We start from the raw sequence: 25,310 nt of genomic DNA, 5'->3' as shown, positions 1-25,310 counted from the left end.
AAAATAAAGCAGCTGGAATTTCACGGGGGGGGGGGGGGGGGGGGGGGGGAATAGGGAATAGGATAGGGAACACCAGTTCATGGGCACCTCCAGAAATTAAATCCCCAAATGCCTGAAGCCACAGGGCTGGGGAACTCACTAAAACCAGACCTGAAGTTGCTGCGCTGGGGAAGGGCAGCACAAAGCCTCAGCCCCTGCATGCAAGGGAAGGAAAACATTTGGCTGCTGGTTCCCCTTTGCAGGGAAAGCTTGGCACAAGTGCGGGATTTTCCGCTCTTGGAGGCACATGGGAGCCTTTCCCCTCCTTGGATGTCCTGGGAGAAGATGCTGTCTTTGCTCTAAGCCCAGTTTGAGTGAAGATGTCCCTGCTCATGGAGTGGGGGGGGGGGGGCACCCAAATAGAGCAGGGTGCCGGCTGGGCGGGTGCTGGCTAGCTGTGTGGGCTGTGAGAGCATCCCTGCAGAAGTAGTTAAGCTGTTGAAAGGCACTTGAAGGAGATGTCATTACAAAGCAGCGCTCTGCAGAAAAGATTTGGGCCCAGATGTGACAGCAAGGAGCAAAGGGGATGAGAGCACAGAGCAGGAGCCCTGGCTGCTCCCCTCCTTGGGGGTTTGCCAGGGATGGTTCAGCCTGGGAGAAGCTCCCTGAAGGTGGCAGGACCCCAGATGAGCCTCAACATGCCTCGGCTTGTCCCCACAGGTCTGAGGAAGGCGTGGGACAGCTGCAGATCCTCCAAGAAGCCCTTGGTCACCTCTGGAGACAACAATGGTCACGGGAAAAGGATGGATCCTCCTTCTCCTCCTGGGAGCCACGTCTGTTTTAGGTGAAGGTTAAGCGTTTCTATTCCCGTGCCGCGCTGTCGCCTGCCTGCGGGCTGCCGGCGTGAAGGCACGTCCGCCGGTGGCCGCTGAGCCAGCAGACACAGGCTCAACACCGATGCCAGCGCTGCTTCTAGGTCAGCACAGAGTTCACCCAGCCAAAAGACTTCCAGATGAGGGCTGGCACCCATCCAGTCCCTGGAGCATGGGCAAAGCCCATCTGCGAAGCAGCCAGCCTCTGGTTGACTGGGGATGAGCCCCCTTGCCCACTGGCCATACTGGGACCATCCCAGCATGCTGCCCCTGAGACCCCATGGTATCCAGCTCATGCCCCAGCTCCCGTCCCAGGTCCCCCCTGTTCCGAGTAACCCCACTCTGGCCTGAACCTTTTCCACCACCCTAGCGCCAAACAACCCCAGCCTCTGAGCCAAGCCCTTGGGAAGGAGAGATGTGGCTCTTCTCCAGGAGAAGATGCTGGGGAGTGGCAGGATCTGCCCACTGCTGGTTTTAGCGGGTCCACATACCAAAGTGCTGAGCGATAAGCACCCTGCCCCTCCACTCCGGCTGGTCTCACAGGGGAAACGTGTTTGCAGGCTCTTTGGATTTGTTTTCCGAAGGCTATAGAGGAATTTTGCCCTGAAGTGCTCTGGCCAGACGCCCAGGGATAAGAACAGGGAGAGTCAATTTGTCGCTGGGGAGGTGCCCAGAAGTCCTGCTGAGCCTCTGGGAGCTGGGTTAGCTCCCCAGTTTAAATGGGACTGGTCCCAGCAAGCACCCCAAGAACCAGCCACAACAACCAGCTCCCCTCAGGCAAGCACAGAAAACCAGCCTGTGTCCCATAGTGACAACCACCCTCATCCACCTTGGGCTCATTTCTCTCTGTGCAGGGAAAGGCAGGATATATTTTATATCTCCAGCTATAAAAAAGATTATTTGATCTGAGCTGCTCCAACACAGAAAGCCCAAAAAAGGTGGTTTTTTGGAGCAATAAGGAAAATGGTAATTTTTAGGGCGCAGTGATGCTGTGGCATATCGCTGATACACGCTTCCCCTCATTCCCACAGGAGCTCTGACCAGCCCCCACCCAAAGGGAGATCTGAAAACCTGAGCCTAAGGATGCCCAATCCCTTGAATCCAATTAACTGATCATTAATCTGATATAATCTCTAATTTATTGACCCTTAGGTCAAAGGCTTCTGAAACCAGCTCTTAGCAGGATCCAGATAGGACAGAAAACCTTCGGCCCGCGGGTAATGCTCAGCCTGGAGAGTAAGTTCCTTCCCTCGCCAGGACGAGGGGTGTTTGCACGCGCGTTGTGTTTTTCAGTCTTGGTTTACAACCAACCTGTTTTATTGGGGTAGAGGAGGATGTTTAGGCAGTGGAATAAATGTTAATCATCTGCGACCTCCCATAGGGTTTTGGCTACTGCTGACACACGCTGCTGGCTCCTCTCCTGGAAAAGTGAAGGTCAAGTGTGTGACCAAAGCCCCAAGTCCCGCAGGAGGCACGCGTGGCTCCTGGCTGGGCTGGGAGGGCGAGGAGAGCCCAGGGATGGGCAAGCACATGCTTGGACCTGCCTTTTCCCTGCCCATCCCTGTCCTACGCCCAGGGCAGTTTGTGACACCATCACTGTAGAATTAAAACCCGTGGGCTATTTTTCAACAGCTCCATGTGTTAATCCCCAGGACATACCCTGACCCCTCAAGCTTTACTGTCCAGGGCTTGGGATTTAAATGCCAGCAGGCACTGAAAGGGCTGCAAATGCCAATGCCAGAGCTGAGGGATTAGGGGACTTTCCCAGCCTCCCATCCTGCTCCAGGAGAATCAATGCAGCACTGAAAACACGGATGCTCAGAGAGGTGCCCTGCACCTGCCCAGAGGTATTTTTAGAAAATCCACAGGGAAGATCGTTTTCAGAGTGGATGGCACAAGGCAGCGATGCTGGGGCTTGCAAAGCAGGGCAGGATTCCCACTTCCCTAGGGAGAAATAAGGCAAAACCATAAGGTTCTGTCCAATGCACCTGAAAACAAATGCACCTGGCCCTGGCAGCAGAGCATGGTAAACTCAGTTGTCTCCAGGAGAGGATGTGCCAAACCTGGCTGGGTTGAGCAGCCGGGCTCTGTGCAGCCAGGTCGGGGGGAGGGACTGGTGCTCAGGCAGGGAGCTGGCAAACTCTGCCTGAATTACTCTGCACATCCTCTGCCCACAGGTACGAGGAGCAGCTCTCGCAGGGGAGACCCGATCTTCACCTATGCCAGACGCAGTACGTCCCTTCCAGCCGGTACCGCGGGGTCACCCCGTCCCTCCCCACATCCCTGCAGCCTCTTCGCTTCTCCTTCATCCCCTGCTTTCTGCTTGTCGAGGTGCTATCCAGAGTCCTACAAAGCCATTTTCCCCACATTCCCCTTTCTTATTATCACCAGCCCTGCAGATTGAAGCAGCCAGTCCCAAACAAGCTGACAATTGTACTGAGACCCCACTTTAATCCACTGCACATTACATTTTTGACCATCATTAATGGAACAGTCCACCCACGTCCCTGTCTGCCTTTCTAGGAAATAACCTGATGGGGTTTATTGCAAATCAGGTGGCAGAGGAGGTGTAGGAGATGACACAGCACGTGGCTCCAAGAAACCTCCATTTTAGACGCTTCAGTCACCAGCGCATCCTCATAAAGATCTGTAGAACATTGTCATTTAAAAGTAAACCCAAACCACAGATTTGGAGCTTAAGTTAATATCCTGTTAAAGAAATTCCTTAAAAAATCTAACTGCCTGCTAAACTCTGAGCGAACCCTCTTTGTGCTCTAGGAATCAGCTGGCCCCCAATGTGCTCAGCCAGCTCGGTAGCACCTCCTGCTTCTGTTTGCACACAGTAACACTGATGCTCACAACAGGACACACACTTCCCCTATAGAGAACATATGTTGAAGTATGGTTAAAGACATTCAACATGCTCATACTAGCAATTTTACCCCCTTTTTTTTTATTATTATTTAACCACATTTGAAACACAGGCGAGTGTTCCCCCCTCAGACAGCACTGAAATGCCAATGTGTGTTTGATTTCCTTTAAGCCAAAGTTATTCAACACTGAGCACGAGCTGCATGCACTCTGCTCCCCTCCAGTTTATCCTAATCATGCTGAATTCAGTAGCCTGTGGGGTATTAAGTCAGAAGCCTTTAGCTGCCTTCTTGTGCTTTATTTCCCACCTCCCTGAACACTCTTTGAGTTTGTTTAATCCATGGGGTGCAGAATATAAAAATGTATAATCAGAGCTATAGAGAAGCTGCTATAAAGAAACCACTATAAAAAACACCAATTGCCTGGTTTTGGGCATCTGTATGTGTAATGTGCATCTCAGTAACATACCACTGATGTTATTGCAGGTCCACTGGTGCAAGATTCAAAAAGGTTTTTGTCTCCATGGTCGAACTGGAGTGAGTGCTCAGGAAAGTGCGGCCAAACCGGCGTGCAGAAGCGAACCAGATCCTGCCTAGCTGAGCACCTCTGGGGCGTGCACTGTAACGAGGCAACTGAGGAAGGGCGGCTCTGCATTGGACATGTTTGCTCAGGTGCTCCTATAAGCTCACTCCTGGGCAGGGGACAGCGTCCTGATCTCACCACTGTGTAGGCGATGTACTCCCTTCGCTGCCGTTTTTCCCATCTCTCTCTCTCTCTTGCCAGAATTCCGTGATGCCGGTGCCTTCCAGAGCAGGGATGGAGAGTACAAAGGGAGCAGAGCATGGAGAGGTTGTAGCCAAATAGGAAGATAAAAAGGGGGAGTCCAGATACAAGGAATCATCAGGGACCCATAAAGATCCTGAGGATACAGGAAAAATCTCATTAATCTTGTTAGAACAGCAGCTCTCGAGGTGGAGTTGGTGATCGCAATCAGCCCCAGGAAGAACTGGGAATATTGGATTGCCACAGCCTCTGCTGAAGGGGCTTGTAATTAATTATATTATTTTTATAATCCCCTTTTAAACAAATAATTCTGAAAAGAGTCTATGCTTTCTCCAGGCAAGTTATTTCGGGTTTTCTTTGAGGTTTTTTTTCCATTTATTTCCAGCTATAGGAAGACTTATCAGGTAGGTGCTGCAGAGAGGTAGTCTGTGAGTGTAAAATGACCTCAGCCCTTGCCTTGGGAAGGAAGATTATTTAAGATTCATCACTATAGGTAATGCAAATGTTTCAGAACCACTGTTTAGGAGACTGTTCATTATACCCATGGGATAGGCCTCATTTGGGAATTAACCCATGGCTTGCCCAAGCCAGGATACCGTGAAATAAGGGGAAACAGCTTTTAAGAGAGACTGAAGCCACAATGTTTGGACTTGAGCTGGTAACAGAAACCTACAGAGTTTAAGGCACTGCGATTTGTAATTTTGCCAGGGCTGAGCTAAGAGCTCACATGCTGATCTAGCTTCAAGTTTCCCCGAAATCCAGCCCTTTGGGGAAGGTAAATAACAGTTCTGAGCTGTAATTATATCCACGTGGCTGCTTTCTACTAATTGTCAGGTTCAAACCGACGTCGTCCCTACGTTTCTAATGCACAGATGTGGATAATCAGTAAAAATATGTTTTGGATAGAATTTATTCCATATGCAGCATCTGCCTTATTGCATCTAAATTAAAAGCAGATGGGAGACCGTGTCATGAGTGTTAATGGGGACTCAGGGCTGCTTTCTGACCCACGTACCTCTCCTCCAGCCTGCAACATCACTTGCCCCATGGGCCGTGTCAACGCCGACTGCGACGCCTGCATGTGCGAGGACGCGACCCTGCATGGGAAGGTCTCTCTTGAGGACGGGTCACCCGCTGCCGATGCCCGGGTCTACCTGCAAGCTGAGAAACTCAAGCTGTTGACAACAACCGATAACAAGGGCATGTTTAGGATCCCAGGGGTTTGTCCTGATGGCAAAAACACCCTTAAAATCAAGAAAGCCAAATACGCAACTGCAACCGTCACTGTGCCCGAGAGCAACAGGAGAAACCTGGCGATCCAAGTGCAGCTCCAAAGATCAGGTAGGTCTGAAGGGCGCAGGGGGATGCAGGAGGCCTTATGCAGTAATCAGAAGTAGACTGTGATTTTAAGAGGAGAATCACAGAATCATAGAATCTTAGGGGTTGGAAGGAACCTACAGAGATCATTGGGTCCAACCCCCTGCCAAAGCAGGGTCCCTAGGACAGGTCACACAGGTTGGCATCCAGACAGGGCTGGAATATCTCCAGAGAAGGAGACTCCACACGCCCCTGGGCAGCCTGTCCCAGGGCTCCCTCACCCTCACTGGGAAAAAGTTCTTCCACATATTGATGTGGAACTCCCTGTGCTCCAACTTGAGGCCATCTCCCCTTGTCCTGTCCCCACACACCACTGAGAAGAGGCTGGCCATTTCCCCCTGTGTCCCACACTTCAGATATTGATAACCATTGATCAGATCCCCTCTCAGTCTCTTTTCTCCAGGCTGAACAGCCCCAGGTCACTCAGCCTTTCCTCGCAGGGGAGATGCTCCAGGCCTTTCATCATCTTCATAGCCATAAGAGTAATATGGTGGCCAGGAAGAGTAACGAGATGGCCTTTTCCTTCTCCCACAGGCAAACCCTACATTTTCAGGAGCCCCGAGGACAAAGCCAGGAGAGTGGGACAGAGCGTGTCGCTCTGCTGCGATGCCCTGGGGAACCCGGCCCCTGACCACTACCTCTGGTAAGGAACTCCACTGTGATGGGGCAGGAGTCTTATTTGTCCCATGGGTCCAGTTTTTATCTCCTTACCATCTCCATAAAGGTACATTTCTTCAGCTATAAACCAGCTAAATAGGTCGAGAATTGATTGCTGGGAATGGTGGGTTCCTCGAGATGTGCAGAGCTGGCATCCATGGCGGGTGTGGGAATGTCATCTGCAGAGGGACTTGCTGGAAAAAAACACAAATAAGCACTGGAAAAAACCTCAGTGGGCATGACTGGCAGCTCTGCCTGCCTGCCTGCCAGCCACCCAGCAGCCACATCTCAGTGCTGCTATGGGAACGGGGATCTTTTTTAGGGGATGCCACTTAGCCAGGCTACAAATGGGGAAACTGAGGCAATGTGCCTGGCAAAATCTACATGGTAGGGTAGAATCATAGAATGTATAAGGTTGGAAGGGACCTTTAATGGTCATCTAGTCCAATCCCCCTGCAGTAAGCAGGGACATCTTCACTAGATCAGGTCGCTCAGAGCCCCATCAAGCCTGATCTTGAATATCTCCATGGATGGGGCCTCCACTACCGCTCCAGGCAACCTGTGCCAGGGATCCGCCACCCTCAGAGTGAAGAATTTTTTTCTAATACCCAACCTAAATCTTCCCTTTTCGAGTTTAAAACCATTACCCCTCATCCTATTGCTCCATGCCCTGGTGAACAGTTCTTCCCCAGCTTTCCTATAGGCACCTTTCAGGTGCTGGAAGGCCACTATAAGATTCCCCCCAGAGCCTTCTCTTCTCCAAGCTGAATAAACCCAGCTCTCTCACAGCCCGTTAAGAGGGTGCAGGATTAGGCCATCACTCTGCTCTACCCCATTAAATTCCTGCTCGTTCCTGGCAGGTATCACAATGGCTCACTGCTGGATCCTTCTTTATACAAATATAAAAACAACCTGATTCTGAAGAACTTGAACAGGGAACAGTCAGGAGAGTATTTCTGCAAGGCCAGCAGCGCTGGGGGTTCAGTGAAGTCCCAACCTGCCAAGCTTGCTGTCATAGGTAAGAGGAAACACTTCTGGGCAATCCAAGCAGCTGGGGAGGTGATGGGGAGGGCAGAAGCCAGTTGTGATACGTGAGGGAAAGACAAGTCATGGAAAAACATTTGGGGTTTATTTCACCCACCCATTAGCAGACACGCTTGCGTGAGCTGGTTATGAACCAGATGCTCTCTACTAACTGGAGCTCTGGATTGCAGGGGACCTGCCAAGTTCAATCTGCTGGTTTCAGCGGATTTCTCGCTGTACTTGCTGCCTGATTTGTGAATATTTGTATTTGCTGTTGGGATTTGGAGTTTTTCAGTCCCCCAGGACAGGTTTTTGTCTGTTTGTAACTCAGGCAGCTGCGGCTGGGTGGGATGGCAGTGGTGGGTGAGCAGGAGCTGGGACACCTCTGTGAACAGCACTACATCAGGTACCCAACATTAAACTGAGCACCTGCTCCACTGAAATGAAGGTTGGATGAAGTCAGCCAACCAAAATCCTGCAAAACATCTGGTTTTCTTGCTGCAAAAGCCTCACTGGTCTTGGAAGCCATGTTTAGCTCCGAGGGTTTCAGACCACATTGCGATGGCGGTATAATTATTTCACGCTGCTCATTAAGAAATCCTATTCAACAGGAAGACAAGAGCCAGCCTGCAACTCCCAGCCCCAAAGCCACCTCATCCGACTTCCTCACGACTGTTTCCAAAGAGCAACCAACTCCTTCTACTACGATGTGGGCAAGTGTCCAGCAAAGACCTGCGCTGGGAAGCTGGATAAGGGACTTCGGTGTAAGGACAACGTTGTCTACTGCTGTGGGGTGTCCAGGATGGAAACCAGAGACATCTCCTGCAATGGGTACACGCTCCCCACTAAAGTTGTTGTAGAGTGTGGCTGCAAAAAATGCACCGAGACCAAAGTAACTGTGCGAGGCAGAGCCACAGCAGCAGATAACGGTGAGCCACTGAGGTTTGGCCACATCTACATGGGGAACAAGAGAGTGAGCATGACTGGCTACAAGGGAACCTTCTCCATCCACATCCCAGCAGACACAGAGAGACTGGTTCTAACTTTTGTCGACCGGCTGCAGAAGTTTGTGAACACAACAAAAGTTCTGCCCTTCAAGGAAAACGGAGGGGCTGTGTTTCATGACATCAAGCTGCTAAGAAAGAAAGCCCCAGTTACGCTGGATTCCACTGAAACTAACGTGATTTCCTTGGGAGAAATGGAAGAGGATGATCCAATTGCTGAATTAGAAATTCCCCCCGATGCGTTTTATAGGAAAAATGGAGAGGCCTACAGAGGCAAAGTGAAAGCGAGCGTGACATTTCTGGACCCAAGAAACATCTCAACAGCTGCTGTGACACAAAGTGACCTGAACTTTGTAGATGAGGAAGGAGACATATTCCCGCTCCGTACGTATGGCATGTTTTCTGTGGACTTCACTGATGAACAGGGCACCGAGTCTCTGAATGCAGAAGATGTGAAGGTCCATTTGGATGCTGCTCAGGTGAAGATGCCAGAGCACCTGCAAGAGATGAAGCTCTGGTCCCTGAACCCGGAGACAGGATTATGGGAGGAAGAAGGGGACTTCAACCTTGAGAAAAGCAGGCGGCACAAAAGGGAGGAAAGAACTTTTTTGGTTGGGAACATGGAGATCAAAGAGAGGCGGCTTTTTAACCTGGATGTCCCAGAGAACAGACGGTGCTACGTCAAAGTCCGGGCCTACAGAAGTGAGAGGTTTCTGCAAAGTGAGCAGATCCAAGGGGTTGTGATTTCTGTTATAAACATGGAGCCAGAACCGGGATTCTCCTCCAACCCCAGAGCATGGGGCCGTTTCGACAGCGTGGTCACCGGTCCCAATGGTGCCTGTGTGCCTGCCTTCTGCGACGAGCAAAACCCTGAGGCCTACGCAGCTTATATCTTGGCAAGCATGGGGGGTGAAGAGCTAGAAGCTGTGGCCTCAGCTCCCAAACTCAACCCTAACGCGATTGGGGTCCCACAGCCGTACCTCAACAAGCTCAACTACAGGAGAACAGACCACGAGGACCCCAACACTAAGAAAACAGCTTTCAGAATTAATATGGCCAAGCCAAGCCCCAATTCCCCAGAAGAGAACAACGGCCCCATTTATGCCTATGAAAACCTAAGAGAATGTGAGGAAGCTCCACACAACGCTGCTCACTTCAGGTTTTACAGGATAGAGGGAGACCGGTATGACTACAACACCGTTCCCTTCAGCGAAGACGACCTCATGAGCTGGACTGATGACTACCTGGCGTGGTGGCCCAAACCCATGGAATTTAGGGCCTGCTACATTAAAGTAAAAATAAATGGACCCCAAGAGGTAAACATAAGATCTCGTAACATGGGCGGGACACACCCACGTACCATTGGCAAGCTCTACGGCATCAGGGATGTGCGCAGCATCCGTGACTCTGATCAGCCAGACGTGTCAGCAGCCTGCCTGGAGTTCAAGTGCAGTGGCATGCTCTTTGACCAGGACCGTGTGGACCGCACGCTTGTGAAAGTGGTCCCACAAGGCAGCTGCCGCCGAGAGAGCGTCAACAGCATGCTCCACGAGTACCTGGTGAACCACCTCCCCATGGCTACAAACAATGACTCCAGCGAGTACACAATGCTGGCTCCTCTTGACCCGCTGGGACACAACTACGGCATCTACACTGTCACTGACCAAGACCCGAGGATCGCCAAAGAGATCGCCCTGGGCAGGTGTTTCGATGGCACGTCCGATGGCACCTCCAGAACCATGAAGAGCAACGTCGGCGTCGGGTTGACTTTCACCTGTTCAGAGAGGAGCGCAGCAGAGCAAAGCATCTTCCAGTCTCAGAGGAACTCGGGCCAGCAGACCATACTGGTTCTGCCAGGGGAGAGCCCGGCGTACCGAAGGCAACCGGCAAGCCGCCGAACCCCGCAGAGCAGGGTCCCGATGCGAGGTCAACGTTCTCCCACGTACTAGCAGCATAGAACCCTTGGTAAAGCCACTCCCACTTGATTAAATATCATTTAAAAGGACCATCTACCTGCTAATAACCTAATTCAAAGCTGGTAGGTGTCATTACTTTTGAGGCATAATTAAGGTGCACTTCCCCTCTCCCCCCCAGAAAGACATAAAGCAAGAAGTGGGGGCCAGTAGCGATAGTGGGTTTGTGTCTTATTAAATGCATCCATAAAAACCTTCTTTCTGCCTGACATTAAACAGCTTCATGTGATAGCCTAAAGGGAAGACTAAACACGTAATTCAATTAAGCCCTGTACATAAAACATCCTCCCGTTCTGCATCTGCAGACTTTACCAGCCCAAGTACCCATAGAGTAATTGGTAAGATGAAAAGGAATAAACCCATTTCCTCATACTGAATTCAACTGCAAGGTTTTGTACTTGAAATGTAAGTATTTTATTTATTTCTAGCTTGGTTTAGAATGACTGTATTCAAGCTAAACTATGGGCAGCTGCATATCTAAGAACTCACGTGCCTGATAGCAAGGAGAAGCCATGTGGATTTGTAGGCTGCATGTGGATAAAACTCAAGTTTTTTCTTGCTTCTTGCATTATTTGACAAGAAAAATCTATGCACTAGGATAGGGGAGGTTAATAAAAATAAGTCATTTTGTAACTTGGCCAATGCTGTGTTGCTTTTGTGTTTGAAATGCCCAAGTAAATAAACCATGTGTAGAGCAGAGCAAAGAGAAACCTGCAAAATTTCACCTTTCTGTTCACAAGCAGGTCGCAGCTTTATCAGCATGAGACTGATACTGGGTATGGGTGAGGGGTTTGGTGTGTAGCTGGTGCTCCCCCACGTCCAAGGGTTGGCCCCAGCATGCTGCCATCAGGGAATGTGGAGATGTGGAGAGGCAGCAGGTCAGGGCAAGGGATGGACTAAGGAGGCAGCAGCAGAGCTCCCAGAGTGGGCCAAGATGAGGGGAAAAGAAGGCTGGGAACTCACACTTTAAGGATGGAAGGAGGCTGGGCAATGTAGAGCAGGCCTGGGAGGTGCAGGGACAGGGAGAAGATAGGACACAGCTGGGGAAGAAGCTGCTTTTAGCTGAAGGTACAGGTGGCCACAAACAGCACTCTATCTCTGAGTGACCTGTGCCCTATCAATCCCTCCTCTACTTCTAGAGCAGCACGGAGGAGCTCACCTGCACAGAAGACATCCCCAAACATTGGCAATACATTTTTGGGCTGCAGGCAAGCCAGCAAGCCTCCAACACCAAAATTTCCACCAAAAGAGATCATAAAAAGGTGGGCAGTGCTACTGGATGAAAAGTGGAATTCAAACATATGGTCAGGTGAGACTTCCCTCTCCTACCTGATGCCCTCCCACGGGTGTGAAGCCAGTTCTAGGTGTATGCAGTCTTACCTACAGCTCATCGAGGGCACAGAGAATATTTCAACAGCCTGTAGCAAGCTTCAGAACAGGTTCTCAGTTCTGACACGGGGCATCTCCAGCACTAAACACAAAGTTCTGCAGGACTGCATGCCTCTGCAGTCTGAATTATGCTTAAAAAGGTAAAAATAAATCATTAATAATCCATGGGTTTATGCAAATTCTATCAAATTATCTCTCCTATTTCATCTAAGAGAAGCAGAAAAGGAAGAGCTGTGGAATACTCTGGCACATCCTCTTCATACCAATGAATTTAGACTCTGTGTTTTCTTTTGTGTCTAGTCTGCTGCAAGGGCTTGGCGTGAGCTGGGGCCAAGGCAGCCAGTGGGGAGCATTAGCTCGGACCTTCCCACAGAGCTCTTGGCTCACGCTGCAGGCTCGCAGAGAAACGGCTCTTCCCTCTGCTCCCTTCCTCCTCTGCAGACAGCCAGCCAAATCCCAAACTTAGTTTCATCACTTCAAGGGTGAAGTAACACAAATGATTTCTACAGACCAGCTCAGGAGACACAAGGATGAAAGCAGGCTTGGGATCTGCTCCCTGTGCTGCATGTGGGCTTGCCAGAGGAAAACACAGCAGAGTACGGGGCTCTCCTGTTTGGAGAAACTCTTTGTTTAACAGCCCCACAGTCTGAAATTCTGCCTATCCTGAAACAGCAAGAAGCTCTCCAAGTTCCCCCAAACTGTCCCCCACTGCAGCTTAATTCCAACTTGGAGGAACAAACTAATCTCTGCGCTCACCGAGTCCCTGAGCTCTCCGAGGAGGCTGCTGGCAGAGTACGCTGGATTACAGAGCAAGACAGGTTTCAAACAGGAGTGCTTAAGCACCATCAGCAGAAAACAACCTTGGCCAAACCACCACCACTCAGTGCTAACACTTTGCCATTACTGATGAGCCACCATGCCAAAATGCATCAAAAAGGTTTATATAGGAGAAAAGCTACAGCAGGTCCTGGCACCCAGCCCTCACACAAGTTTTATGCTACAGTTCAACGTCAGTTCTGGTTTCTCCAGCTTGTTTTTATGGTCAGTGTGTGGTAATGTCCTTTCCACAACCTGGAAACTAACCCAGGCACCCACGTATCAAAGGAGAGCATCAGCTGGAGGAATGCAGGGAGGCTGGGGCTCCGCTCCTCCCTCTGCCTTTAGCCTTCGGACCACCAACCTTGAGAAACAGGCTGAAGCAGGAGACCTGGCTCCTAAACATCACCAGGTTTGTGGCTAATGGCAAGGCATCTTCCATTAAGGTCACGTGGTTTCCAGCCCTCAGATCAATCTGGTGACCTATCCCACCTCCTGTTTTTAAGGAAGGGGAAGTACTGTTTCCCAGAAGCTATCAGGCTGTCAGGGCTTCGGATAAACAGAAGCTTGTTGGGTCTCAACCTGCAAATTATTCAGGGATTTTGCAATCACCTTTTTAAAGACTCGAGTACTCCTGTGATTAGCCACTTACACTTCTTGCTTATTTGTAATTTATTCAGCAAAAAACAGGGGAAAAAAAGAGGTTTCCTAGGAAGCAGGGGGAGTAGGAACGTTTCAGCTCATGAAACAGATGCCTCTAACTGCGAGTCACCAGCATCCTAGGAAATATCACTCCCTCTAACATTTATTTGAAATCCAAGATGAAATCATCCCTATCCAACACCAGAACCCTTCTGGTGCCCAAACATTTTGCTGTTCTACCAATAATTTGGCTTCAGCAACCTTGAACTGAGCCATAGTGGATGCTGGGTCTATGAATACCTCTGCTACTGTCCCTCTCCTGTCTGAGAGGACAGCTGTTTTATTTTGCTAGTATCACTTTCCAGTTGCTGGGGTGGCTGTGCCTGACCTCAGCCATGGTTCTGGGGATTGAATCACAGCGTCTGCATCCAGAGTCAATCCTGACCTGCTGTTCCACACCTCATCAGTGAATGCCCCGTTTTTGTTTAGTCTGTTCTGCAAAAATAATCAGATTTTCATGACCTACCAAGTTAAATCCCTACAGAGCTAGGTGAAAGCAAAGTTTCCAAAGAGATGTTTTGGCCAACAGCTGCCTGGAGGACACCAATTCCCTTTAAAGCTTCTCCACCATGTCAAAAATAGCACACTAAAGATTTCCTCTGTAAAAAAAGAAATCAATCTTACCTTCTTACCTCCATAAAACAACTGGGATAGAGCTGTGTGCATTCACAACTAGGACATTAGCTGTTAAGCAACAAAGAACTGTCTAATCTTTGATAACCTCCTGCATAGAAAGCGATTCTGAGAAGTCTTAAAGGAAAGAACACAGACCAAAAGATGAAGTTACATACACAGGCATCCTGGCTGCGATGTGGTTTAGACATTACTTGGTATTACACAACTAACTGAAGACTTCTGTACTAGATTTCCACTACCTTCTGCCCAGCTGACCCTGGTTCTCAGCCAAAAAAGATGCAGCGAGCACCATCTACAGGGTTTCTGAGCACACGCCGCCTCAAAGTCCCCCCAAAGAGGCAGGGAAACTCTGCTTATTGCTTTATGATTTCCTTACAACTGAAATTACCGCCTGGTAACAAGGACTAACAGCCTCACACAAGGTACAAACCATCCTGTAGGTTCTCTCTGATGCAAACATCTAACACAGACACTGCTGGCTGAAAGCAGATATTCCCACCAGCAGCATTAAGCCACCCAGCAATAACGCTGCTTTGCTCCGTGTCATTTCGGAGATGCAGAAGATAGAGACATTGTTCTTCTCTGCTAATCAACTTTATGATGTCAGAGCAGGTCAGAATCACAGAATCAATAATGCTTTGGGCTGAAAGGGACCTCAAGGATAATCTAGTTCCAACCCACTGCCATGGACGCTCTCACTAGACCAGTTTGCCCAAAGCCCCATCCAACCTGGTCTTGAACCCTGCCAGGGATGGGGCTTCCACAGCCTCTCTGGGCACCCTGTGCCAGGGCCTCACCACCCTCAGAGTGAACAATTTCTTCCAAATGTCTCACCTAACCCTGTCCTCTTCCAGCTTGAAGCCATTGCCCCACTGCACTCCCTGGTGACCAGCCCCTCTCCAGGTTCAAAAAAGCAAGGCAGTTAAAGAACTCTCGAGGAATTTATCTCCAAATCATTTTTAGGAAGAAAGCAGTTGAGAGTTTGGTCATCTAAAAACTTTTAACCCTAAATTGCCTGAATTTTTGATACTGTTTCTGCAGGAGTCACATCTCACTGCTCATTTTGCTCATGTCATGATGAGCCACAATTCATTTTCCAGTGCCTAAGGACCTGGTACATCAGAGAAGGCGAGTCCAGCCATGCTAACAGATGACTAAAATACTGCACAAGTTCAAAACCCCTTGGCATCTGTGCTTAAAATTATCTATAAATGGTGGCAGTAGGGTTGTGGGTTTTTTGGTATACTCATTACTAATTCAACTTGCAATACAATCTATGCCTAAGGCCAGACTGCTACCATACAGCTGATTAGGGTCAAAAACCAGTCTATGGAGAAGACACTTTTAGAGAAGATATTCTTATATTTGGCAATCACTGAATATCTGAATCCTTCCAGTGCCTTTGAGTGTTAAAAATAACTGATTCCCAGAAGCTCCAGCTAGGAAAACACAAAGTGTCTATACAACTGAGAGCAATGAAATAACAAACCTCAGAAAAATCCCAAACCCATCCACCACCACCACTCACCCTTACATTGGTGTAAGGTGGTAACTAACCATCCATAGACTGAAGAGAGTAAGAGCAAAATTACTTATAGAATCACTTTGGTTGGAAAAGACCCTTGAGATCATCGAGTCCAGTCACAGCCTAACCCTGCCTAGCCCACCTCTAGATCATGTCCTTAAGCACTTGATCTAGATACCTTTTAAATCCCTCCAGGGATGGTGACTCCACCACCTCCCTGGGCAGCCTGTTCCAGTGCCTGACAGCCCTTCCTGGTATCTGACCTAAATCTCCCCTGGTGCAATTTTAAGCCAGTTCCTCTCATCCTATTGCTTGTCACCCAATAAGAGACCAACCCTGGCATCTCTGCAACCACCTTGCAGGTAGTTGTAGAGTTCTAAGATCTCCCCTCCTTTTCTCAAGACTAAGAGGCCTCAGTTCCTTCAGCTGCTCCTCACAGGACTTGTGCTCCAGACCCTTCACCAGCTTCATCACCTTTCTCTGGACACATACCAGCATCTCAACATCCTTCCCATAGCGAGGGGCCCAAACACAGTACTTGAGGTGTGGCCTCACCAGGGCTGAGTATCACCTTTACTACAAGTAGGAGAGAGGAAAGCACTAAAATGCATCATTTGCTCAGAAACAAACTTGCCAGGGTTGTTAGTTCCCAGAGCACCAATTGCAGCCTTGAGTCTGTGGTCAAAGAGAATCTCCATGGGAATCTGGGCTTCTTCCTCCCTGCTTCTCCAATGCACAGGCTTGGACTTCTTGGAGAATCATGTTCAGGAAAACCTGTCAGAGGCAGATTAATTGCTGGACCAACAGCGATGAAAGAAAAATACTGCAGCATCTGCTTCAACAGATGCTTCTTCAGAAACATTTTAATCCTTGTTATATAACACATTTTTCTAGATTTTTTTTTGTTTCCTTTCAGTGAGTCACATTCAAGCATGTCAAGCATCTGTCACCTTGATACACCTCATGAACTCAACACCTGGCTTGAGCTTTAAGTTCCAGGCAGGAGTGCTTGAACAGACAGGAATGTGCTGAAGAGTCTGAAGAGCCACAAGGACATGTGGAAGAGGATGAGCACGAGCTAAACAGAACCACTCTAACATCAACCCTACACAGGCTTTTTTTCTTCCTTTGGAGGCTTTTAAACTTTTAGCAGTAACACTAACAGAACAGTGCTTCCCCAGGTCTGAGTAACTCCAGCAGCCCTGATTTTATTTCGGTACTGTTCAGAAAAAAACAGGAAGAGAGTGAGCATATAACACAAGAACAGCTCTAAGATCTGGCCAGTCTTTGTTTTGCTGTCACCCTCACAGTGCTACATCACTTCTAAGGCAAGAAAGGGTCATCAGGTTTGGGGTTTCTTCACAGTAAATGCTCCTTCTTGACTCAACAGTTTAAAGTTTATGGTTGGTCTCAACATTAAGATACTTTCCAACCTAAATGATTCTATGATTCTTATGTGTGTGATGACCCAAAGGCAGGTTGAAGAAAAGCTTGGGTTGGATTAACAAATCCTCATCAAGAGAGAGTGTATGACAGTAGAACACAAATTGTGCTTGATGATGACATACAAATATTAAGAGGGATATATTCCAAGATATGAAAACAAAAAGAAGGGAGATAAACATTATTAAATAGGAAAAGAAATTGATCAGAAAAGCTGAAGAGAACAACAAAAAATATCTACTGGATAAGGTGAACAACAAGTTTATAATTAGAGAGTCAATCCGATAAAAGCAAGTCACCTGTGTTGAAAGGCAAATATACACAGCAAACTCTTATTTACTGAATTTAAAAGGAGACTAAGTGATGTGCTCACATCCTGTGCAGGTGACTAAAACTATCAGGTGCCATCCATAAGTGCCAGCTGGCACTCATGGATGGCACTGAACAGCATCTCCTCAATTTACAGCATTTTCAAAGTCAACAGGACCAAACAAACACACTAGTCCTATGAAAGGGACGAGATCTCTGATCAGATTAGAAGAGGAACACTCCCTTGCTTCCCTTTATAAATCTGAGGCCTAACTGAGCCTGAATTCCAGCACAGTGGAAGTGCTGGTAGGCTAAGACTATGCAACAGGGATATGCAGGAAGACACGTGATAATGGGTGGGAGGAAGGTAAGATTTCATTTCATTTTCCAGGCATGAAGAATGCCTATAAAATTTCACATACCTCTCCTTCAGAGTCAATCACAAAGTTGTTCAGAAGGGTTAAGAATAGGAAGGATTTAAACATAAATACAGCTGAGCTCTGATGTGGATTCAACCTGCAGCACTACAAGGACAAGGAGGTTGAAATGAAGCTTGTCACGTAACATCATTGTTGGCAAAAGAAAACACAGAAATAACCAAGAATAACAAACCAAAAAGGAAAGGTTGATCACACCGAACACCTCTCAGAAACCTGCTCAGGTAACCCCACCTATCAAACAGCCCCAAAAAAGGCAGGTGACCAACTGCACACAGCTCCAGGTAAGGAATTCTATCGACATGCTGCATCGAAGTCCAGTCAAAAGAAGGGGGTGGTTTTGAGTTAAAAGCAGCTTAAGAAAACTACCAGAGAAAAGAGAAGATTCTCTAGATGCTCCCAGCTAAGATGAGCTTAATGAGAATTTAAGATGAATTTAAGTAATTCATTTCAACATGGGGATACAAAGGTAGTTTAAGGCTCCACAAGAAAATCAAGCTGGACGATATATGAGGTAGAGCAGATATCCTTGACAAATCCCATCCATTAGTTTCACTAGAAAATATTCTGCAGATAAGTATTGCAAAGCTCTAAGAAAAATATTGTGGATACAGTTTTGATGGGCATCCTATAAGAGACCAGAAGATATATGACATAAATTATCCAGAAATGCAACAGGCTTCTGTCCTTAGGACCTTGCTTTTGTGAAGCCACAGGTGAGTTAGAGGAGCACAGCTTTAACATTTCCAGATTAAAGTAACCCCATACAACTTGTGCTTGAAGAAAGTGATACCAAAAGTCCTCAAGAATAAATGGAAAACATATAAAAATAACTTTAACAGTGGAAATAGGGATTTATTCACTATTTTTAGTATTCAGTTTCTCTTCCTTGATGGGGAAAGATAAATAAGCCTCATGAGGAATCCATGATGAAAACATGCAGATGACAGCCAGGTCCAGCACTCTGGGAGGAAAACTGGCAACAAAGTTGAACGTTACAGGTGGCATTGAAATATTTTATGTTACTATTAACTTACAGACATCCTTTTCCACAGTAAAAAATACATCTATTGTTTTACATTCTGTGTCAATAAGCCCCTCTCTTTCAGAGTCTTTTTTGTTGTGGTAAGCTTGAGTGTTTGAAATCTGCACTCCTGATGAACTGTCCTTGAGCTCTGCTGGAACCAAGAGTGCATGTATCCGTTGTAGAAGTCAACTGCTGTAAGCTTCTTCTTTAATATGACTGTTTTGATTCCAATCCAGCCTTCCTAAAAAGCAAATACAGGGAAGTGGCAGTAAGTTTCTCCCATGTTTTCAAATTATAATCTTTAGTTCTTACTAGGTTAGGTTAGAAAATGCATTTAATGCCAAGTGTACGAGTTCACTCAGAAGTGAAAAGCCTGTGAGCTGAAATTAGAAGTTCTTCAAGGTATCACTTAAAAAGACTGATGCTAATCCTAACTAGTTCAGTGAAAAACATAACCTTTGTCTCAATTGTCCATTGTAACACACACATATTAAAACCTTCATCTTTAGGGCAGTGGATCTAAAACAAATGGGGAAAAAAACCCTACCTTGCAACGAGCCAGCAGCGTCTGGGATACTTTATGGTACAGTAGTGAGCCAGGAACAGATCCATGGTTGTTTAATACTTCATCTAAAAGCAAAGAAAGATTGTCTTGCATCATTACATCAACAGGTACAAAAAAGAGAGTCTGAAACTCATGCCTCCAAGGCATGATAAACTTCTTGAGTCACAAAGGCTACCAGACTCACAAACTACTATAGGAAAGGCTTTAAGCAACACCACACAGGGAAATTTTTCCCCATGAGAGATCCCCAGACAACGGCATTAGAAGATCTCCTAACTCCTCTGAGGGTTAAAATCCCCAAGCCTCAGGATTCAAAGGACTGCACCTCCTGCTTGCTCAACTAAAGCTTCGGTACAACTGTGTACAACCTCCAAGTCAAGGTTTGAGAAGACAGGAAAACTTAACAGATTAATTAAAAAGTAAATACCAGCAAAACCAGGGATATTATCCACTTCCACGAAATCCAGAAGCTTGACAGTAGTACCCTTCCAGAGTGTCTGCAAAGGAAACTGGAAACAGAAGCAGATGACACACAAGAGTGTTTTCACAGTTTCCAGGCAGCTGTTCAGGCTTTTTAGTTATGCAAGAAACCCGTGACAGTAACATTTATGGCAAAAATCAAGGTATCTGTCTAGATAAGAGACTTTCCTTAGTATATGCAGTTTTCCTTGTTGTTCTTCATCTCATTAACAAGCAAACCATTAGCATATGCAGCAATGAGTTCAGCAGCTAGCTACAAAGATGTCATTTTAGTGTTCTGCAACCCTCAAACGTAACAGTGGGAGTCTCAGAGCTAGAGAAATGAGACAAAACCACTGAGCTGATTTCACACTTGGGATCAAGTTAGCAAACATTCTCCTCCATGCTAATTCCAGCTCAAATGCTAAGCTATGTTGGGATTTTAAGGTACATGCTAGGTATTATAGGTTAAAATAGCTGAAATTGAGGGTTAATCAGTAGTTAAAATGCCCACACCAAACTCAGACATGCTAGAGGACAGAAAAAGGTTCTAAAAAAATCCACCACCTTACCATGCTTCCTATTGCACGATGCAGCTGAAGTATTTGTGCAGCTGTTTGTTCTTCCCACTTTATGCAGCTCTTGGCTATAGATATTTTAGGAGCTTGTGGGAGGGAAAGGAAATTAGAAGACTTCATATTTTATTTTGAATCTTTTTGCAAACAAGTAACTGTACTGTTTTATACTGTTTTAAACCTGATTTATTGTAAACATGATTTTATCCTTACCAATCCCTGGTTTACCATCTAGACATAGGTAAATTATAGAGAAAAGATTTTGTAAATGCCTCAATTTGGATTACTTATACCTTATTTACAGTTATTCTCCTCTTTTTATTATTCTCCTCTTATTTGCTCATTGCACTGCAAACTCATAACATACTTATAAGCACAGCTGTAACACACTTGCCTAAGTTACAACCATGAGTAACAACCACCTCAGATTTTGTGACATCATTAATGATTTTGATATTGTATGGACAACTGGAAAAAGAAACATTAATGGATTAAGTCTGTAAAAGAATTAACCCAGCTCAGTAGGAAAAAACTTCATTCTCTAGCTAATACAAAAAAAAAATCACAAGTTTCATTAAATATGATGTGTACCTACCAAATGTTACTCCTTCCTTTGGTTGCTCTTTCTTATTTTTCAAACTTTCAGGCAAGTTTTTCAAAACTGCTATCAGCTGCAAAATTAATTTTTGTACAGAGTATTAGTAAAGCTAATTAGAGTACTTTAATAAAAGTAATGGTATATTCAAGGCATACAAAAACAGTACTTAACTTTTCATGAGTGAAACATTCTTGTGAGATTTTAGAAAACTGGGTCAGTATATTCAGACTTGTATCATACACACAAGCACACTAAAAGCATCCTTCTCACTGAATCACAATTTAAAAAAAACCAAGCATTTTTTATGATTATCTCCTCTCTGATATTAATCCTAACCTAAAGTGGGACGAAATCTGATTATTAAAATGAAAATACAGGTATTCAAGAAGAAGCCACACTGTTTCCATACAATGTACTTGAGCTCTTCACCGACTAGAAACAGAATGGCAACACGCAGGAGCAGTGCTGACAGCTTATGCCACACCACTTGCTTTCACAGAATCACAGAACACTTTGGGTTGGAAGGGACCTCAAGGATCATCTAGTTCCAACCCCCTGCCAAGGGCACCTTCACTAGACCAGGCTGCTCAAAGCCCCATCCAACCTGGCCCTGAACCCTGCCATGGATGGGGCTTCCACAGCCTCTCTGGGCACCCTGTGCCAGGGCCTCACCACCCTCAGAGTGAAGAATTTCTTCCTAACGTCTCACCTAACCCTGCTCTCTGTCAGCCTGAAGCCATCACCCCTTGTCCTGTCCCTCACTACCTGGTGACCAGCCCCTCTCTCCCTTTCAGTATTGGTGGGCCACAATCAGGTCTCCCCAGAACCTTCTCTTCTCCAGGCTGAACCAGCCCAATTCTCTGAGCAAGGCAAAGTGCTCACAAACATGTTTCAAATAACTCTCCTCTTACCAGTTGTGGTCAGCTCAGAACAAGATTTAAGATAATTCTGGTTACACATATTAAAAGCAAGGTACCAGTCAGAGGTGACACTGGCTTGCATGACCTTACCATGTCTGCACCCATCTCTGACAAGACCGCTTCCAGCTCCTTTGCAGTACAGCGGGGAGGCACAGCAAACTCTTCCTGCTTAATAATGGGACCTACATCAAACCTTACAGCAAAAAAACACAGGAGCTTACTGGAGGATAAGCTCTAACTCAATTAGCAGCTCAAAAGTCTACATTTAATACACTAACTCAGTTACTAGTTAGTCCTTTTTTTTCCTCTAAAACTCTATTTTTCCACGCATGTTCAAACAATGGTTGGCTCACACCACAGGGAAAATAATATCAGGCATATCCTGGCAGGCAAGATTCACCTCAGCAAGCTGAGACCCACACAAATGCACAATTTACAGTTCAGCAGCATTAAGACCTCAGAAGCAGCAACCTGAAGCATTCAGAAGAAATGAGTTTCACACTTTCCTGAGATCTTACTAGGAAAGCATCTAGGAAAGAAAAGATAACTATGGTAATGCGTTTTCACAAGCCTTTTAAGCCAGAAATTGTGCTAAATTAAGAGATGAAACCTCTCTCACCCCTAGAGAGGCAATTTCATGTCCTGTTTCACTTACAGGTAACAAGTGACTCTCAAGCCTGAAAATCAGTTCTGTCGTGTCGTATCAAGCCTACCCATCTAGCTATGTGACTCTTTGCTCTCTGTCTACACCCAGTAGTAACACTAAGAGCCTCAGATTACAGATTACACACTCACTAACATTCTGTACTTATGGCAAGTCTCATACGGTCTGACAAAAGTTTCAAAGTGCTTAAATTTTAAAATTAAAATTAAAATCCCCTACAAAACCATACACACAGAGGGATTGAAATTATGACTGGAGTGGTGACGATTTAGAGTCCTGAGAGAGATCTGAAGCATCAAGTTGTTTTGGGAAGCACATCTAACATACCTTTTTGGTCTTATTTCCATAATTGTCACCCCGGTCACTCGGTCACCATGAAGAACCGTGTGGATTATTGGAGCAGGACCACGCCATCGTGGGAGACAGCTGGGATGGACATTCAGCACACCACTGAGTTGAAATATTTTAAAGTTAGAACAGGAACAGCACCTACAGACCTCACCTGCTACAGCTCACAGGTGGTGACTCAGAAACAGAGTCTAGCTTTGCTAACAAAGCAGCAACAGATGTCCTGTCTACTCACTCACTAAGGGAACTGCAGAATAAGGTCCTCACTTAGGAGACGTCCAAAGGATGCCACCACACCCACATCAAACTGCCCCACAGGTCCCGTGTGTGGCCACTCATGAACAGGCAGCTGGAGCTCACGGGCACAGTTCCTCACAGGCAGGTCCCCAGGCAGGCCGGAGGGCAGGGTCACCACCTCCAGCCTGGACACGACCGAGTCCTTGCTGGGATGCCTGGGGTGGACAAGGCATGGATGGATAAGGCACCGAAGGCCTCGTGCAGGCAGAGCAAGAGGGAAGCAACGGCTGGGTCACCCTCCTGCCTTCCTGTGCCCTTCCACAGCCTTCAACTCTCACCCCCTCACTGGTCCCCAGCCTCCCTTCACCGACCCCAGCCTCCCGACCCTGCCAGCCCCAAGCCCCTCACCATCCCCCACCCCCAATCCGTGCCTTCCCCCCGCCACCGACCGTGGCACCACAGTCCCTGCCTCACCCTGAGGTCCCCTCCCGCACCAAGCTCTGCCTAACCCGCAGTCCCCGGCCCCCCAGGCCCGGCTCTTCCCTCAGCGGCCCCTGAGACCCTTCACGCCCATCCCTCGCCGCCCACCTCTCCCTCGCACCCCAACCGCGTCCCCCAGCCCCTCTCCCACGGCCTCACGCAGCCCCCGGGTCCACCCCCCAGCCGGCGGGCCGCACCTGGCCGCCTCCAAGGCTCTCAGGGCGGTGACGGCGAAGCGGTCGGTGCCGAAGAAGAGCACCCGCCATGGCGGCGCCGGCGCTCCCCTCGCCGTCCCGCGCGCCGCTTTCACCCCCTCCCGCCAGGCGCGCAGCACCCGGCCCCGCATCGCGGCGCTTCCGGCGCTGGGGCGATGACGTGCGCAGGGGCGCGGAGCCCGGTCTCGGGGCGGGGCGAGGGACGCCGCGCAGCCGCTCCTCGGGCTGAGGCGGCAGCGCCATGGTGGGCGGGGGCGGGGGCGGTGACGGTGGGTGGTGGGCGGGGGGGGCGGCGGTGGGTTGTGGGCGGGGGGGGCGGTGACGGTGGGTGGTGGGCGGTGCCGGGGGCAGCTCCGCTCCGAGCTCCGCTGCGAGGCGGGGCGCTACCCCGCGGGCAGCGCCTCCCCGTGCCGAGGGGAAGGCGGGCGAGCCCAGGGGGCGCAACCAGCCCCGCGCCTCCGCCCCCGTCTCGCCAGCGCAGCCTCCGGCCGTGGCTCCCGTGGCTCCGCGGGGCTGTCGCTGCCCGAGCCAGCGTCTCCCGTGGCGATGGACCCGTGGTGCTGGCCCTCCTGACCGTAAATCGGCCTCGGCGCGAAGATAACGCCGGGGGGAAGGGGCTGTTGACCCCGCAGCCGCTGATACGCCGCTGGCTCCCGAGCAGCGTTGGAGAGGCTCGTTCCCGCACTCGCCTCTCCGGGCAGCTCCGTGGTGGCTGATTATGGTTTAAAGAATGTTTTCCCTGTAAACCACGGGGTCACAACAGCCGCGGAAAGAACTGTCTTCTCCCATAACATAAGAACGAAAGTATTTTATCGTTCCTCTAGGAACATTCTTGGCCGCCATGGGAAGATGTTTTGTTTGTGCCGCTTCTCTTCCTCATGTAAATGACACGCTCGGATCCCCTGCACATCTAAATCTAAATCACAGAGCGTCCGGCGGTCTCTGACACTAGGAATGTGAGAATCTGGAAACCGTTCTCTGTCTGCCAGGGAAAACATGGAAATCGCTTGGAAATGGGATGACAGGAAAAGATGGGGAAAGGCTGAGTGAGCTGGGGCTGTTCAGCCTGGAGAAGAGAAGACTAAGGGGGGACCGTATTAATGTTTATCAGTATCTGAAGTATGGGATGCGGGGGGAATTGGCCAGCCCCTTTTCTGTGTCTGTGGGGACAGGACAAGGGGCAATGGCTGCAAGTTGGAGCATGGGAAGTTCTGCACCAACATGCGGAAGAATTTTTACACAATGAGGGTGAGGGAGCCCTGGGACAGGCTGCCCAGGGGGTGTGGAGTCTCCTTCTCTGGAGATATTCCAGCCCCATCTGGACACCGACCTGTGTGCCCTGTCCTAGGGACCCTGCTTTGGCAGGGGGGTTGGACCTGATGAGCTCTGGAGGTCCCTTCCAACCTCTGTGATTCTGTGGTTTCTG

The 25,310-nt window shown here is 48.2% G+C and overlaps 2 protein-coding genes across 2 annotated transcripts; one reads left to right on the top strand and one right to left on the bottom strand.

The window, feature by feature from the left end:
• The first annotated feature begins 4,285 nt into the window (after positions 1-4,285).
• CILP (cartilage intermediate layer protein) lies at positions 4,286-11,166 on the top strand. The gene is made up of 5 exons (XM_084268043.1): positions 4,286-4,393; positions 5,532-5,846; positions 6,417-6,525; positions 7,400-7,557; positions 8,174-11,166. Exons 2-5 carry the CDS (start codon positions 5,552-5,554, stop codon positions 10,513-10,515), a joined length of 2,904 nt encoding a protein of 967 aa, XP_084124169.1. The 5' UTR covers positions 4,286-4,393; positions 5,532-5,551; the 3' UTR covers positions 10,516-11,166.
• A 7,479-nt stretch (positions 11,167-18,645) lies between these two features.
• On the bottom strand, positions 18,646-24,015 carry MTFMT (mitochondrial methionyl-tRNA formyltransferase; the record flags this gene model as incomplete). The annotated part of the gene is made up of 9 exons (XM_084267884.1): positions 18,646-19,064; positions 19,371-19,453; positions 19,816-19,897; positions 20,420-20,511; positions 21,018-21,093; positions 22,031-22,133; positions 22,932-23,054; positions 23,192-23,404; positions 23,867-24,015. The coding sequence occupies 9 exons, from the start codon at positions 24,013-24,015 to the stop codon at positions 18,864-18,866; spliced, it is 1,122 nt and encodes a 373-aa protein (XP_084124010.1). The 3' UTR covers positions 18,646-18,863.
• Positions 24,016-25,310: the final 1,295 nt, after the last annotated feature.

This window comes from Gallinula chloropus (genome assembly GCF_964237585.1).
Source record: "Gallinula chloropus genome assembly, chromosome: 9".
Taxonomy (NCBI): Eukaryota; Metazoa; Chordata; class Aves; order Gruiformes; family Rallidae; genus Gallinula; species Gallinula chloropus.
The sequence above is the reverse complement of the archived record's forward strand: the minus strand, read 5'-3'. Positions and strand labels throughout refer to the sequence as shown.

What these genes read in the sequence shown, in the direction of transcription:
- CILP (XM_084268043.1), top strand. Translation starts at nt 5,552, where the DNA reads ATGGGCCGTGTCAACGCCGACTGCGACGCCTGCATGTGCGAGGACGCG. An exon ending in AGTGCAGCTCCAAAGATCAG is followed by an intron (nt 5,847 to 6,416) that starts GTAGGTCTGAAG and finishes CTTCTCCCACAG; the next exon opens with GCAAACCCTACATTTTCAGG. An exon ending in GCCCCTGACCACTACCTCTG is followed by an intron (nt 6,526 to 7,399) that starts GTAAGGAACTCC and finishes CGTTCCTGGCAG; the next exon opens with GTATCACAATGGCTCACTGC.